The 17,718-nt window shown below is 36.7% G+C and overlaps 2 protein-coding genes across 2 annotated transcripts; one reads left to right on the top strand and one right to left on the bottom strand.

Annotated features, from left to right (window-relative positions):
- Window positions 1–668: 668 nt before the first annotated feature.
- LOC120083485 (Mitochondrial transcription termination factor family protein) lies at window positions 669–2,061 on the top strand. The gene has a single exon (XM_039039257.2). It carries the CDS (start codon window positions 937–939, stop codon window positions 1,846–1,848), a length of 912 nt encoding a protein of 303 aa, XP_038895185.1. The 5' UTR covers window positions 669–936; the 3' UTR covers window positions 1,849–2,061.
- A 390-nt stretch (window positions 2,062–2,451) lies between these two features.
- LOC120083484 (uncharacterized) lies at window positions 2,452–5,698 on the bottom strand. Its single transcript, XM_039039256.2, has 7 exons — window positions 5,080–5,698; window positions 4,181–4,692; window positions 4,015–4,082; window positions 3,728–3,781; window positions 3,289–3,378; window positions 3,015–3,191; window positions 2,452–2,825 (listed from the first exon to the last, which is right to left on the bottom strand). The coding sequence occupies exons 1-7, from the start codon at window positions 5,649–5,651 to the stop codon at window positions 2,781–2,783; spliced, it is 1,518 nt and encodes a 505-aa protein (XP_038895184.2). The 5' UTR covers window positions 5,652–5,698; the 3' UTR covers window positions 2,452–2,780.
- Window positions 5,699–17,718: the final 12,020 nt, after the last annotated feature.

The raw sequence follows: 17,718 nt of genomic DNA, 5'->3' as shown, positions 1-17,718 counted from the left end.
AATAATTAATTAGATCACTATCGATTCTTATTAATTAAATCATTTAGGTTTGGTTACTTGTTTAATGAAGAAATTAAGGTTATGCATTTCTATGCTTTTAGGGTATATAGACTAAATGAATAACTAACAAGAATCTTGATTTTGTTAAATGCCTATGATTACCAAGAAAAATTAAGAAAAAACCTAACTAAACTAGATCAATAAATAAAAATTGAGTTTTCTATTTTTCAATGTCTCATTTACTATTCTTTTGCACAATTTTGTCATTTTCTTTACAAAACCCCTCTATCACAATAGAGTTCGTTAATTGTTTTAGGGTTAGTCGATGGTGCTCTGTGGATTTGACCTGTACTTACCTCTTATACTACCTATATTTTTAGTGTAAGTTGTAGGAATGGAAAAATTACAAATAATATTTGTTTAGGCTAGGGTTTAAAAGAACGACATTAAATCTTTTCCTGACAATAACATTCATGTTAGTCTTTATACACTTAAAAAGTGACAATTTTGGTCAAATTATTTTTACTTTTATCTTCCATCCAAATTTTAGAGACTAAATTCACCAAAATACTTGAAAGGTAGGCGTAAATTTTATTATAGGATTTAATTCTAAAACAGAATATTTTGAAAGTGGGGTGAGGTAACGTGGGAAGTATTAGAAATAAAACAAGATAAATAATAATAATAAAAAAAAGGAAAACATGAAATAAAATATTGAGATCAGAATATGGATGGATAAAAAGAAGAGAAATAAAAAGTGATAAATCCACCAAGAAAGTTAGAGGCTTTTAAGCCGATTTCTTACCCAAACAAAACAATCTTCGAAATCCAATCTTAGCCAATCATCTTCCACCAAATTTCGCATAAAAAATAAAATTGCAGTGGATCTATGTTTCTTCTTGACAAACAGTTCATCTCTCTCTCTCTCCCTTCACCATGCCTTCTTCAACTGCAACTGCTTTTCATTCTTCTTTCTGCTTTTCTTCTCATAAACTTTCTTCTTCTTCCTCAAGTTCCCATCAACCAAACACTTTCTTATCAGCCAAACCCAAAACCCTTTTCCATAAGCATCCTCTCTATACACCACTTCATTCCACTCTCTCTTCTCAAATTAAAGAGAAAATCCTCTGCCTTGAAATCATGGGTGTTGATGCTGGCAAAGCTCTTTCTCAGAATCCTTCTCTTCATTCTGTTACTCTTGAATCCATTCATTCTGTCATCTCCTTTCTCCAATCTAAAGGCATTCACCAAAAGGACTTTGCCAAAATCTTTGGAATGTGTCCCAAAATCCTCACCTCAGATGTTAAAACTGACCTAATCCCAGTTTTCAACTTCCTTTCTGAAGACCTTAAAATCCCAGATCAGAACTTTAGAAGGGCTATCAACAAGTGCCCAAGATTGCTTGCTTCAAGTCCCAAAGACCAGCTCAAGCCAGCTTTGTTTTACCTTCAGAGACTTGGGTTGAAGGATTTGGAAGCTTTGGCTTACCGTGATTCTGTTTTGTTGGTTTCAAGTGTGGAAAAGACCTTGATTCCCAAACTCAAGTATTTGGAGAGTTTGGGATTGTCAAGAAGTGAAACTGTGGGGATGGTTTTAAGGTGTCCAGCATTGCTCACTTTCAGCATTGAAAACAACTTCAAGCCAAAGTTTGAATACTTCTCTGTGGAGATGCATAGAAAACTGGAGGAGCTCAAGGATTTTCCTCAGTATTTTGCCTTTAGCTTGGAAAAGAGGATAAAGCCAAGGTATGTGGAGACAGTTCGGAGTGGAAAAAAAGTGCCTTTGCCACTTATGCTCAAGACCACCGATGATGAGTTTAGACAGCTGTTAACACAAGGGGATGGTTGAATCTCTCTCTTCTTTGAAGCTTAGAAAGGGAGGCTGGTTTTTACTGCTCTTTCCCCATCATTTTTTCTCTGTAAATTACATGACTTAAAAAAAGCTACATGGTAGTTATTCACCATGATCTGGATGTCTCTGATCTGGATTTAATACTCCTAATTCTCCATACTTTACACTTTTGGATATAAATAAAGCCATGAACTTCTTCAACTTGCCAAACAGATGTTAAAAATTGATTGCTTTGATGCAATTTCTATCAACTTTTCAGAAAGCTGTTTCTCTTTTCTTTCCAGCACATTCACTATATAAACAAGACAAGTGATCCTCGTTCTGATCAACTTTCTTGAAGTTGATGATTATCACCTTTCACGTTTATTATCTCATTTTAAAATCATAGCTCAAGCAAGATCAAGCACTAGAAGAATATGTAACTCACTTTTCAATGGCCAAATTTTCTGTATGTCTCTCTGTTTATGAACTTCAATTCAAGTTCGTTTTCAAGAAAAATTTGTAGTTTATGAGATGACATTAACAGAGGCATTGTGATTGAACTCAATGGGTTAACTCTGAAGAGGCCTTGGAAATAATTTCCGATATCAAGGAAAGAACTTGGGTCTGAACGTGTATAAATATGTATATAAATCTATCCAAATGTGTTTGTACATATGCAAAGCACAAGTGTTCTGCGATTATATTTAGAACGTAGCTGCACGACGAAATATGAGTCTACACGAACTACAATAAGTAGACATATCTTACATACAGGCTGTAGTTGACCTGATTTCTGTTTTATACACAACTTTCTTAATATCTAATCAGGTCTACTTTCAAATTCTTAATGCAAAAATGGGTATCAGCTTGTGGATGTTCCAGACTTGCTTGCTACTTTCTTGAGCTTCACACTCAAAATGACTTCTCAAAAGATCCCAAATTAGGCTCTAATTGAGGAAGGCATCTTGGGATATATATACAGACCACGCTTCCTATATAAAGCACAGAAATAAATAAAATCAAAATCTTGCAAGTAAATATTCTATTCAACATTATTCTCACCACTTCAGTCTTAATGATCTTTTCTTTTTAAGCCAGATACATTGTTGATCTGGTGTTTGATTTCAAGTTCTTGATTGAATAAGATGGTAATTAATTATAATGCATGAGCCAAGAGTTACCTGAAGGATAGTAAAAGCCTTATCTGCAACATATTTCTGTAGCGTCGTCGCTCCTCTTTGCTGCAGCTTGTCTGGGTGGAGACATAATCTTGCTTTTTGATAAGCCTTCTTCACTTGTGAGCCTCCTATCAGGTTTGTCAAGGATATTGGAGACCAACCACTACTTGACCACAATATCTGTAATAATCCCAATGGTTGCAAATCGTTAGATCGAAGTTTATACCATGGAGAGGAGGGACATGTCCATGATGTTATCTGGCACGAAAGAACTTACATAATGAAGTGTAGAAAGTAGCAGGCGGATGTTGGTTTCCTTGCCAGCTGACCATAACTTTATTTTTTCATCTAATCCTTCCAATTCTCTCTGTTATTTGAGATTAGGAGAATAAACAGAGATCAAAAACTCGTTCTTTACCCAGAAAGAATATGAGCAATAGGCCTAAATAACATGTTATTAAGTCCTGAAAATTAAATTAACCCATCTAGTCTTTGTTCCTTTTAAGTGACATAATCCTTTGTGAAGAGTAAATGATGAAATGACTATACAACCACTTTTTATGATCTTGCGTTAATTAACTAGCTTGACTGTTCTTTTTCATCTATTCAGACCAATAGGAGCCAATCAATCAGGAAAACATCATATACTTTAAAACTAATGTGAAAATGAAATGATGCCAAGCTTAAAAACATGAAGTCCTGTGTCAAATACTTACATCGTTGTCCACCTGCGGCTTTTCTTCTTCAACTTTTACATCTCTCTGTTGTGTCTGAGGCAGAAACAAGAGCACACAGTTAAGCAAAGCAATTTAGCTTTATTACACAATTGCAAGAGGACTTCAATCGATTAGATGCATAGATTCTTCCAAGTTCTAGGCATTATCCAGAATGTTTTCCGACCGATATTTAGATGAATGGCATAAAAGGACCAGTAGGTGCAGTAATATGAGCAAAATGTTTTCCTATTTCTGATTTTTTCTTGTGAATAGCAGAAAATCGTTACCTCTGCAGTCTGCGACAATCCATTTCCATTCGACTGCTGATCTGAATATTCAAATGCAACAGGTCTTCCTGCAAAATGAGAAGAGGAGAATACTGTTAGACTTTTCACCATTGAGCACACACATTCATATAAAACAGATCCTACATAGGCAGTTAATGAAGTTTACCTTCTTCTTCCCCAGATTGCTCACTTTCTTGCTGTCTAACACTCAAATCTGTCTCAGATGCACTTTGATACTTCGATTTAGCCCAAGCAATCGCTTCATCGATGGAAACTTCTTCTCTATATTCTTCTCTGTTGATGGAAGTTATCTCAATGACATAAGAGCTCATAGCATCTTCGTCGTCATCATCATCTTCTGGTAAAACATTACAATAAATTCCACCATAATAAACTGGATCTTCACAGAGTGAAGAATCAGCCGATGATGGGGAGTTTAATTCTAAATCATCCACACAGATCTGGATGCTTCGGAATGAATTTGGTTCCAGCATAACAGTTTCCGGGGACGACATGGGCTCTCCAAATCCATGGTCTGAGCTTCTGTAACTATCTTCATATTCATCTTCCACATACCGGTTATCGATATGGGGGGTGAGATCAGGTTGAAACTGTGGCATTTCTTGTTCCTTGAACATGGTTCTGTATGAGTTCCATTGTGTTGGGACATTGCTTGGCCTATTTCAAGTCAAGAGATAGATATTGAATTTTTTCAGTCAAACTAAATTAAGGGAATGATAAAAATCAGCTTAAACTAAGTGCTAGACAATATGCTGGTCAAATCAAGCTTCAAAACAGTATCAATTTACATACATATTTATAATCAAACTTTCATGCTTAAGCAAAGTCATCAATAAAACAAAATAGGTTGTTAGTTCAAATAAACTTACTGCTATGAATCAAAACCTAGAATGATTACCATTTCTCTTAATTACCCTTATGAAACAGCCAAACAATATCAAACAACAGATGAAAAATGACCTAAGCCTTAGAGGGCATACATGTCCAATTGAATAATCCAAAATAGGGGTTTGGCCCCCTCACTTTCTGCAGTACACAACCAACCTGTGATTTGAAGACGACGAAGGGAATGCCACGTCATCAGCGATGACCGGCCGGAGAGGACTGTAGTCGGAAGACGAGTTCGATCTGGTGAATTCCTTGGAGCTCGGTTCCGACCTATCTCTCGACCGTCGGCCGTCTTCCGATCCAAAAACATCGCGGTAGAATCTATCCTCCTTAACGGGGATTCTGAAGGCAGGCAAACTCCGGCCACCCTTCTGCGGCCGAGAAACTAACTCGGTGGAGCGGAATACTTCTTCGTAGAAGGAAGTGGAGTCTTTACCTTCAAACCTGTCGGAGAATTGGCGGAAGAGGATGGTCTGTGGTGGACCGCCGAAGACGTCGGAGAAGTCATCGGCGTGGAAAGTTCCGGCGCGGGAACATGTGGGTTTGGTAAGGGTTTCATCTTCCGATCTCCGGGAACGGAACCGGGGAATCCCAAAACGCACTCGCCAAGAGTGGTCCATTTTCCGGCGAGAATATGAGGAAAAAGAATGAAGGAATATGATTGGGGACTGGGATTGAGAGTGAGAGTGAGAATACACCATGGAAACAAATGGAAGCTCTGCCTTCATATATTTATAAGACAAAGTGGGCTTACCTTACTGGGAAAAAAGTTGTTAACTACTTTTTACTGTTAAGAATTTTAAAATATATTTGTTTATTTATTTTTAAAATATTTTAACAACTGTTCATGTGGAGCAAAAAGTAAAGAAGGGTATGACCTTTTTTCTCATTAAAAAAAAAAAAAAAAAGCTGAGAGGATTTTTTTTTCTGTAAATAAATAATAAATAAACAAATAATTAATGATGTTTGTAATATACTCTGTTTTCATTTTCTGGGACAAAGATTCAAGTGTAATAAATAGGTTTAGATTCTTTCTCAAACTACAACCTAAATGTACAAAGAAAATGTTTTTTTTTTTCTTTTTACTTTTTTGAATTTTCTATTTTCCATTTTGTTAGTACAACATTTCACAATGAGAGACCGAAAGCCATGTAAATTATTATTGAGTTAAACTCACATTTGACCCTATTTTGCATGTTTTTAAAAATAAGTTTTCATTTTGTCTTTCAACATTGAACTTTAAAATATGATATCAAATCGAGAATTTTACTAATTTAAAACTATTATATATTTTTTTCAACATAAATATTATATGGTCATTGAAATGTACTCTACAAGTTGGTCTTCAATTTTGCTTTTTAAGTGCGGTTAAAAACACTTGGAAAGTGTTTGGCTCATCAAGGCCCACTAACTTTAAATGTTGGTAGAGTTGGATTTCTTATTTTTTACTAATTCGCCCAAAATCAACCCCTCTCTAATGGCTTCAATGGCTTCACTTGTATGCCACCATCGGCTTCTATTGCTGCCACACTCCGACAACATACTTCGACAACCAACTCCGATAATCACCTTTGCACAACCAACTCCAACCATCAATTTCATCGTTCATCTCTAACAACTCACTCTGACAACCAATTTGACTGATCATATACTAAAAAAAAAAAAAAAACTTGGGTAGCCCAAAGTGTTTTTAAATATAAATAAAAAATATTATATTTATAATGTTTAATAGTCGTTTTTATAGTAATATGCTATTGATGGATTGGTTGAGAATGATCAGGTCATCCTTATAGACTTATTTTTCACAGACATCCAAAAGAACAATTGTTTTTAACACTTCACCAAAATCTAGGAAGATTTATTATTTATATTTATTTGGTAGGACTGACTAACTTGACTATCTTAATGAACAATATTTTTTTTTGTATGAAAGAAATTGACTCATAGTCAGCCATGTTTATTTATTTTTTTGTGAATATGTAAATAGAACCTTGATGACAACCTTAATTTTTATGCATATTCAACTCATACATTACATGACTGTTAAAATATGTCATAGAGTTGTTGTTTATATATAATAGTATTTTGTTTACATTAAATGCAATAATTACACATAGAAAATTGTAAAATATATCTTTATTTATTGAGTTCACATCTCAAATGAGGGTTAAGTTTGGGAAAGTATGTGTAGTTGAATGGTGGAACATAAATTAAGAAAAAAACAAAAAAAACCCCATAAAAATCCATGTTTTTTAGGTTACAAAGTAAAAAAACTGGATCAAATATTCATAACTCAATACAACTCAACTCTACACTTTAAACACAGACAATTACCAACTTAATTCAACTCTGTATCTTAGACAATTATTAATTCAGCTCAACTCTGTATCTCAAACACATACCATTATTATCAACTCAAAAAAACTAAGTTTACGTGCTAAACCCACCTTTATTGTTCTTCGATTGCAATACACATTTTAGTCTCTAAATCAAGGCCATCACTTTTTCCCTTTTTTCTTTTTTCTTTTATTCTTTTTAATATAGAATTTAAAAAAGATGAAGATCCTTACTTAAGCATGGATGGATCAGAGGGAATTTTTTTTGAAAAATTATAAGAAATAACCTTAATCACTTTCATATTTCACAACTAACACAATTTTAGAAAATTCGTTGAAATAATTTTTCTCAATTCTTTCCGTCCTAGATCAACGACTGAGATTGAAATAACTATTGATTCTTTTGGGCTTTCTCAATGAAATCTCACTGTTCACACGAGATTTCTGGAGAAACGTGTTTCGTGGAGTTGAATTTGAGTTGGTGTTGGTGTTGGAGTTGATTTGATGCGATGTGGTTCGATCTCTAATATTTGATCCTCTGATTCTCTCTCAGTTGGGTGAATATGCTTGACTTGGAGAAGGAAAGCACCGAATGTTCTTGAAGTAGAAGTCTTGGAAGCCTGGAGTAGAAGTCTTAGAAGAGTATTTGTGTCTTCAAAGGTCTTCTGCCTTATAGGAGTGCAACTTTATGAGTGAAGTCTTGGAAGAGTATTTGTGTCTTCAAAGGTCTTCTGCCTTATAGGAGTGCAGCTTCAGGAGTCTTGAGAGTCCTCTGCTTGTCAGTGAATTCTCTCTGGGTCTTCTGAGTATAGAAAATGCTACCTTTACAAATGAAGAGAACGCCTCTATTTATAGAGTTCTTAGGTGGGCTTCATGGGCTTGGTTGGTCCATGGGCCTGACCCTTGGGCCCAATTAGTTGGTTTTGGGCCTGATCTGGAATTTGGGTTCAATTCAACTTTTTTTGTAGTTTGGACTTTAAGCCCAAATAGTAATATCAAATTGGACCAATTTAATCTCATCTGATTCATCTGCGTGACGTCATCGAAACTTGTCTTCAATTCAATTCAGAACATGTGTCAACTTCTAATTGGACCCAAAGTCAATGATTTAGAAATTCATCGTTAATTTAGCAAACGACGTGGTGACTTGTGATTGGTCCAAAATTTCTCATTCAACAAATGCCCCCTTTTCGAGATTTATGCATGTATATGGGTGGATGAATCTAAAAAAAATGTAATTTGAGATCAAAGTATGAACTTTTTGACTCTTTCAATTTGATGCATCATCATGATCAAAATATGAGAATTTAGCTCAAAATTTTGATTTGAAATCTTGTTCGTTTGACACACTTTTGCTAAGTAAACTTTAATTTGAACTAAAGTAGAATTTATGTTCCACTTTAATTGCAAATTTAATTTAATTCGAATTCGGAATAGAATTTGGGGTGAAATTGAATCTTAATCAATTTTGGTTTGAGATAAAAATTTGGGATATGCTTAATTTTACTTGGAAATGAGTATAGAAACTAAGGTTGATTTAAATTTGAGATAAAACTTGGAATATAGCCAAATTTTGACTCGACATTTTATTCATAACTCAATATCAAGGTTAATCATTCGAATATTGATAAAATTTAGGATATGACCAAATTTTAATTTGGGACGGATTTGACATTTATCTCACCCAATTTGGCTGGCTTGAATTTAGAATAAAAATTTGGATTAGAAGACTTAGACTGAGATTTGGAATAACAGTTGATTTTAATTCCAATTTAAATGGAATATGAATTTGAACTTAAATGGAAGAGATTTTGGAGAGCCAACGTATTGGAAGACAGCTTTACTAGCGAGATCAGGCTATTACCAGTGATACCAAGCCATTATCAGCAAGATCAGGCCATTACCAGTGATACCAAACCATTACTAGCGAGATCAGGCCATTACCAGCGATACCAAGCCATCACTAGCGAGATCAGGCCATTACCAGTGAGATCAGGCCATTACCAGCGATACCAAGCCATTACTAACGATACCAGGCCATTACCAGCGATACCTTACCAACTTCATGGTGATACCCTACCAACTTCACTAAGAACTTAATTTGAGAATCGAATTCAATTCGTTTAACAGCTGAAGAAGGAATGATACTCTGTTGCCGGAGACAAGAAGAAGAAGAGGACGAAGAAGAGTGTAGAAACGTAGAAGATCTACATCTTCAAGGTACCGAAGCAAGTTCATCCAGACATCGGTATTTCCAGCAAAGCCATGGGTATCATGAACAGCTTCATCAACGATATCTTCGAGAATTGGCCAAACACGTTGTCTCTGAAGGCACCAAGGTGGTGACTACGTTCACAAGTTCCTCTCCTTTCATAATCTTCTGTTTGCAGTGCTTGCAATTAGCACATGAAGTTTGTTGGAGAGAACGAGATTTTGAGCGAGAAAGTGGGAGAGAGCGAGAGTTTTAGGAGAGAGTGACACTGGAGAGAGCAAGATTATGGAAGAGAGTGACACTAGAGAGAGCGAGATCGTGGGAGAGAGTGAGATCAGCGAGAAAATGCGAGATTGTGGGAGAGAGCGAGAGTGGAGAGAGCGAGAAAGTGAGAGAGAGCGACACTAGAGAGAGCGAGAAAGTGAGAGAGAGCGACACTAGAGAGAGCGAGAAAGTGGAGAGAGCGACACTAGAGAGAGCGAGAAAGTGAGAGAGAGCGACACTAGAGAGAGCGAGAAAGTGGGAGAGAGCGACACTAACGAGAGCATTTCGAGCGAGATTCCCCTTTTTATTATTATTATTATTTTTTTATTAATAATTTTTTTTCTTTTTTATCTTAGACAGTCGTCTGCTTTGTGGCTAGCGATACAAGCCTTAGTGAGATTTCCTTCTCCATACTATTGGCTTATGCCAGATTCTCTCAAGTCTTAAGCCCAAAACTCCCCGCCGTTGAATCTGGGGATTCAAAACTCCACCGTTGCCCCTAATTAAGGCAGCCTTCAATCGAGCATGATCTTTTTTTGTTAACTCTTAACTAATTTCAGCAAGAATTGGAGTTCCACAACAAAAATAAACAATATTCAGTTTGAATAACCCGTGATTTTATCAGATTTCAACTGCTTAGCTATATAAATACTGGCAGGACGCATGCTCTTCGTCATCTTGTAGTGTGATCTCCTTTGTTCTTACGTTCTTTCCATCCTTTGTCAATCAGACTTGGATTGCAATAGGAAGCTGTAAGTGAGGAGAAGGGAGAAAGAAGGAAGGATAGGGAATTAGGGCTTCCCTTTTTTTTTTTTTTGCTCTATTATTATTATTATTATTATTTTTTTTACTAACTTGCCCCCCTACTATTTTTTTTGTAGGAGTTACGGTGCAACCAAAGGAGCACAACAAAATAAGTTTTTTTTTTTAATCTCATCGACCTGTCTTTGGTGCGCTCGTGTATCCTAATCGTCATGGGAGGGGCCCCGCAAAGGCTTGCAACTCTCTCATTCGATCATCCTAGGTGGTTCCCGAAAAGGTCTACTTTGTAGCACCGTTCGTACATCCTGATCGTCATGGGAGGGGCCCCGCAAAGGCTTACAACTCTCCCATTCGATCACCCCTAGGGAGGATCTTGGAAAGGTCTACCTTGTAACACCGCTCGTGTATCCTGATCGTCATGGGAGGGGCTCGCAAAGACTTACAACTCTCCCATTCGATCACCCTAGGGAGGATCTTGGAAAGGTCTACCTTGTAGCACCACTCGTGTATCCTGATCGTTATGGGAAGGGCCCTGCAAAGACTTACAACTCTCCCATTCGATCACCCTAGGGAGGATCTCGGAAGGTCTACCTTATAGTGCCGCTCGTGTATCCTAATATTCATGGGAAGGGGCCCCGCAAAGGCATACAACTCTCCCATTCGATCACCCTAGTGAGAATCCTCGAAAGGTTTTCTTTGTTATGTTACTCCTTGATCAAAATTTGAAGATAAGAGAAATATGCCATTGAGTATTTGAAGATGAGGTGGATATGCCATCAAACCTTGAAGATGAGAAGAATGTGCCATCAAGATTTTGAACGGATTCAGGTTGGCTAGAGTCGATCTTGGTACAAGGCGGAGCCAGACGGACCGGAGTCATCCTCGCATATGAGGTAGAGATAGACAAACCAAACTTGATCTCGCATATGAGGTGGAACCACACCCACATTTTTGGAGAGGAAACGAAGCTACACAAATTTTGGAGAAGAGATGAAGTTGTACCAATATTTTGGAGAGGAAATGAAATCGCACCACGACTTTGAAGATGGAGCGAAGTCGCGTCATCAGTTTGGAGATGAAACGAAGCCACACCATGACTTGGAGATGAAGCGAAGCCGCGTCATTAGTTTGGAGATGAAACGAAGCCACCCACGACTTTGAAGATGAAGTGAAGTCGCGTCATTAGTTTAGAGATGAAGCGAAGCTACATCATGATTTTGTAGACCGAGTCATTGAAGATGGAGCCGATGCACACCAACCTTGAACTTGAAGATGGAGCGGAGTCATGCACACCGACCTTTAACTTGAAGATGGAAGTGGGGCCATGCATCCAATCTTGAACTTAAAGATGAAGAGGTATCAACGAAGCCTTTGAACTTAAAGATGGAGAAGCATCGATGAAGCCTTTGAACTTAAATATGGAGAATCATTGACAAGACCTTCGCACTTGAGTTTGACAAAGCATCGACAAATTCTTCGCATTTGAGTTTGATAAAGCATCAAAAAATTCGCATTTGATTTTGATGAAGCATGAAGATGAAGCATCGATGAAACCTTTGAACTTAAATATGGAGAAGCATCGACGAGACCTTCGCACTTATTTGACAAAGCATCGACAAATTCTTCGCATTTGAGTTTGATAAAGCATCGATAAAGCCTCTAAACTTGAAGATGGAGGAGCATCGATGAAGCCTCTGAACTTGAAGATTGAAGAGCATCAATGAAGCCTCTGAACTTGAAGATGGAGGAGCATCTAAGTTTGATTTTAAAGAGGAAGAGAAGCGTATTCCAAGTGGGTGCCTTTTATTTTCTGTGCTGGCTCTCTACGAGCGATGAACATCTTCAACCCATTATGTTGCCCCCAATAGGGATGAACATCTTCAATCTGAAGTGTCATTCTTTGACGAGGATGATCAACATCAATCTTGTAGTATTATACTTAGGTGGTTGTGGTACCTCTTCTGATGGACTAAACTTAAATTCTTTAAGTTTCCTTCGTACCTTTAAAGAAAGGGATCGAATCATGACGTAGTTCAAGTTTTTTTTTTAACTGGACTGAACTTGAAGTTTCTTTCAAGCTGCCTACATACCCTTCTTAATGATAGGGATTAAGTCATAATGTAGTTCGAAGAGATTTTTTTTTTCTTTTTATGCGCGACTGAACTTAAATTTCTTTAAATTGCCTACGTACCCTTTATAATGAAAGGGATCAAGTAGTAACGTAGTTCATACAATTTTTTTTTTTGGCGTTGTTCACATTTTAAGCTCATGCAGGCTAGGAGCATCATGCAATTTAGGCACTTGCAATGATGAGCTTCTTCATTTAAACTTCAGAAGCTTTTATTTCATCATGGTTTTGATTATCCTCTTCATTTGTAGGATTCGTCAATATGATGAGTTTTGGCTTCACTATCAAGGAACCTTTTGTACTTATGTCAACAGAAAATTTCCTCTTCATGCATGAAGGAACACGACTGTGAATCTTTTCGTCGTTGTTTTCTTCATGGAATAACGTTGGCTTCAAGATTTTCATCCTTCCTTTACGTTGATCGCTTATTGTCTTGAGACGATAAAAAAACAGATACTAGAGATTGATCTTTCTTTGATGTGGATATACTTAGCCTTTTGAAGGTTGAAGTTCGAGCATAAGTAGTCGTTGGACATTGGTCTTCTTTTCCTACCGTGGCCATACTCAATCTTTGAAAGAATGAAGATCGAGCACTTGAAGGCTTAATATGATCGAAGACAGAAGTTCTTTGCTTCATTTCTTCTGAGTCTTTGACTTCTTCAGCAGTCACATGATTGTTGTCGACTTCCACTATGCCGACAGTGTGACATGCAATAACTTCTGATACTTTCTCTAGATGATTATTGAGAAAGCTTCTTGGGAGAAATTCTGCAGAAGTTGCCGGCCGTCGGAATTGAGGGAAGTCTTTGTCTTCTTTCTTAGCAAGCTTAGGCTTTTGTGTCATCTTTTTGCCTTTCTTTTTATGAGTCTTGTTTCTTCTTTTATAGCTTCGATAGGAACACGACTCTTTTTGGGTGAAGTTTGGTTTTCTTCTCTTTCGATGAGTCATTACTATCCACCCTTCGTTGTCATCTTCAACAAGCTCATCTTTCTTTTCGGAATTTGTTGTTTGAATCTCTTGTTGGAACCGAACAACTATAGGCTCGAATTCTCCAAACTAGATCAGACTTTGGCTTTGCGCATGGGACACAGACAGTATTAGAACATTTGAAGTCACCGCTACTGTAGCGTGTTTGTCTGAGCTACTTCATCCAAATCTAGCTCAATCTTCTTTTCACGAGTCAACTTCATAATTTATTCCTTCAGCATAAAGCACCTTTCAACTGGGTGACTAATGACCCGATGATACTTGCAGTAGTTAAGATCATCTATTTTTCCTTCTTGTTCTGGTCGCTTGAATTTCGGTAGCTGAATAAGTTGTTTCTCTAGTAGTTGCTCCAACATATCTGCCACATCAGAGTCAAGGAATGGATAAACCTTCTCTTGTCGTTCTTTAAAAGTTGGATGACGCTTCTCGCCCTCATTGTATCTTCTTTCAAATTTTGTTTGTTTTTCTTTGGAGGAAAATTTCAGCGGGGTCACATGAACGACCATAGATTCTTTTGTGGCACTACCTACGATCTTTTCAGTGCCCTTGGCATCATTTTTGTATTTTCTCCCTTTAGAGACTAGGAAATCTTTAGTTCCCCTATCGGCAATGCTCAGCTTCATATCATGAGTGCGTGTTGCCAGCTCCTCAAACGTACGAGGTTTTATCCCTTGTAGGATGTAGAGAAGCTCCTAGTGCATGCCTTGAGTGCACATCTCCACTACAGATAATTCAGTAAATCTATCTTTGCAATCCAGACTTAAAGCTCTCCATCGGTTGATATAATCGATGATTGTCTCTCCCTTCCACTGTTTGGTGTTTGTCAGCTCCATCATGCTAACAATACGCCTTGTACTGTAGAAGCGGTTCAGGAACTCCCTTTCTAGTTGTTCCCAACTGTCAATCACTTCTGGCTCCAAATCAGTATACTAATTGAAAGCATTTTCTTTCAAGGTACAGACGAACTACTTGACTAGCTGGTCTCCTCTGGTTCCTGCATTTTCACAGGTTTCAATGAAGTGTGCAATATGTTGTTTTGGATTTCCCTTTCCATCGAACTGCTGGAACTTTGGAGGTTAATACCCAGTTGACATTATGAGGTTGTCGATTCTTTTGGTGTATAGCTTGGAGTACATAAAAAGAAGTTTGCAACGGTCCTCCGTACTGAGCTCTTATGGAGTTTGTGATCATATCTTGGAGTTGTTGAACTGACAGGGAGGCAACAGAGGTAGATTGTGGTGGCTGACTTTCCTACAAGACAGTCTTTCCTTTGTCATTGGCTTTTGTAGCTGGGGATTGACTTGATTCAGTAGTATCTCGAGTAAAGCAGCGATTTCATGATCTCGCTCCTCTACAGCCTTCATTAGGAGATTTATTTTTACCTTCATCTTTGCCATGGTCGACTTAGTCGTTACTCAGTCATCATGATAGACACTACATCAAAATGTGATTCTTTCTCTGATAGATCAGTAATAGAAGCATAGTTTTCAAATAAAGGATTTTCTCTGATGACGATCCCGCCTTTAGGAAATTTCATCAGCTGACCCCAGATTTCCTTCGTGATGACAGAGCTTATGTAAGTGTTGCTTACGATAGTAGCTTTGGATGCAACTTTCTTTGGTGCCATCTGTAGAATTCTTGACTCGGATGACGAGAGAGATGAGAGGTAGAGATGTCCCATTGGGCGTGTCAATTTGTTCACACGAGGTTTCCGGAGAAACGTGTTTCGTGTAGTTAAACTTGAGTTGATGTTGGTGTTGGAGTTGATTTGATGCGATGTGGTTCGATCTCTAATATTTGATCCTCTGATTCTCTCTCAGTTGGGTGAATATGCTTGACTTCGAGAAGGAAAGCACCAAACATTCTTGAAGTAGAAGTCTTGGAAGCTTGGAGTAGAAGTCTTGGAAGAGTATTTGTATCTTCAAAGGTCTTCTGTCTTATAAGAGTGCAACTTTAGGAGTCTTGGAAGCTTGAAGTAGAAGTCTTGGAAGAGTATTTGTGTCTTTAAAGGTCTTCTGCCTTACAGAAGTGCAGCTTCAGGAGTCTTGGAAGCTTGAAGTAGACGTCTTGGAAGAGTATTTGTGTCTTCAAAGGTCTTCTGCCTTATAGGAATGCAGCTTCAAGAGTCTTGGAAGCTTGAAGTAGAAGTCTTGGAAGAGTATTTGTGTCTTCAAAGGTCTTTTGCCTTATAGGAGTGCAGCTTCAGGAGTCTTGAAAGTTTGGAGTGGAAGTCTTGGAAGAGTATTTGTGTCTTCAAAGGTCTTCTGCCTTATAGGAGTGCAGCTTCAGGAGTCTTGAGAGTCCTCTGCTTGTCAATGAATTCTCTCTGAGTCTTCTGAGTATAGAAAATGCTACCCTTACAAATGAAGAGAATGTCTCTATTTATAGAGTTCTCAGGTGGGCTTTATGGGCTTGGTTGGTTCATGGGCCTGACCCTTGAGCCCAATTAGTTGGTTTTGGGCCTGATCTGGAATTTGGGTCCAATTCAACTTTTTTTGTAGTTTGGATTTTAAGCCCAAATAGTAATATCAAATTGGACCAATTTAATCTCATCTAATTCATCCGCGTGATGTCATCGAAACTCGTCTTCAATTCAATTCGGGGCATGTGTCAACTTCTAATTGGACCCAAAGTCAATGATTTAGAAATTCATCGTTAATTTAGCAAACGACGTGGTGACTTGTGATTGGTCCAAAATTTCTCATTCAACACTCACCATCTACATAATTTTTCTAAATATTATTATAATATTTTCAAATCCTATACTAAATCTCATATTTTCAAAATTTCTACATATATGTAATCATTCCCAGATCTTATATCAAATGTTATATAATCTTTCAAATCTTACACCTAATTTTTGTTTCAAGAATTATTGAATTTCCAAACAAATGTACCAATTATCCAAATGGATATTCTAAATGAATCTTGGGTGATTGAAGTGTGATTTTTAAAAATTTAGAAAATATTTGAAAAATATTAAGTTAGACCAATTTGGAAAAGATTAAGTAAGATTTGAAAAAATTATGTAGAATCTCAGTATTCATCCTGGCCGAGATTCGACTAAGAAAGTTCAAAAGAATGGATAGTTTCGATATAAGATAAAAAATTAATTTTTTATTTGAATCTCGGTGCTCAATCTTGATAGAAAAGCATCGAGAAAAACTATTTAAACTCTTTTTCAAAAAGTGTGCTAGTTATGAAATGGAGAAATGTTTTGGGACTACTTTGACAATTTTCTAATTTTTTTCCAGGACTTAAATAGAAATAATGGAATTGTATGTGTTACCAAAAAAAAAAAAAAAAAAAACTAGTGAGTAGGGGTGTTCATGGGTTGGGTTGAGTTGGGTCGAAAGACTTTTTAGACCCAACCCAATTGTTCGGGTTGTAAATTTTTTCAACTCAAATAACCCTTATTAAAAAACGAACCCACCCCAACCCAACCAAGAAATATTTAGGTTGGGTTGGTTCGGATTAATCGAGTCATTTTTATTTAAAATTTTGTTCTAAAGAGAAATAAAATGTAAATATGTAAAAATCTAATTTAATTATTTTCATATATTGAATTAAGATTAATAACTCAATTTCAATTTATATAGCGAAAATTTTCTTTTTATAGTGTAAATAAACTACTTTTAAGAGTTGTTGAAGAATAAATTATTAAAAAAAATATTCAAATTAAATAAAATTAAAATCAATATATGTATAAATATTTGTGTTATAAATGATAAAAAAAATATATTTTAAAGTTAATAATAAACTTGGGTTGGTTGGATTGGTTTAGGTTATATCAGGTGAACCCATGAACCAACCCAACCCATAAAATTTTCATTTATTTGAATCCAACCCAACTCAAATGAGTTGACAACCCAACCCAAACCACATGGATTGGGTTGGATTGATCGATTTTTTCGGGTCATCAGATTTTTTGAACACCCCTACTAGTGAGGGACTAAATGTGTTTAAAAGCTACCAAGACTACAAAGATACATAATAAAGTTAAAGGTTAATTTTGAAAATGAAATTTTTTACGATACTAGTTATTCTAAAATTTAAAATATAAAAATTAGGTCTCGTTTGATAATCATTTTGTTTTTTATTTTTG

Source organism: Benincasa hispida, chromosome 8 (genome assembly GCF_027475165.1).
Source record: "Benincasa hispida cultivar pf3 chromosome 8, pf3_genome.v1.1, whole genome shotgun sequence".
NCBI classification, from domain to species: Eukaryota; Viridiplantae; Streptophyta; class Magnoliopsida; order Cucurbitales; family Cucurbitaceae; genus Benincasa; species Benincasa hispida.
Note: the sequence above shows the minus strand (reverse complement) of the source record. Positions and strands in the feature narration are given on the sequence as shown.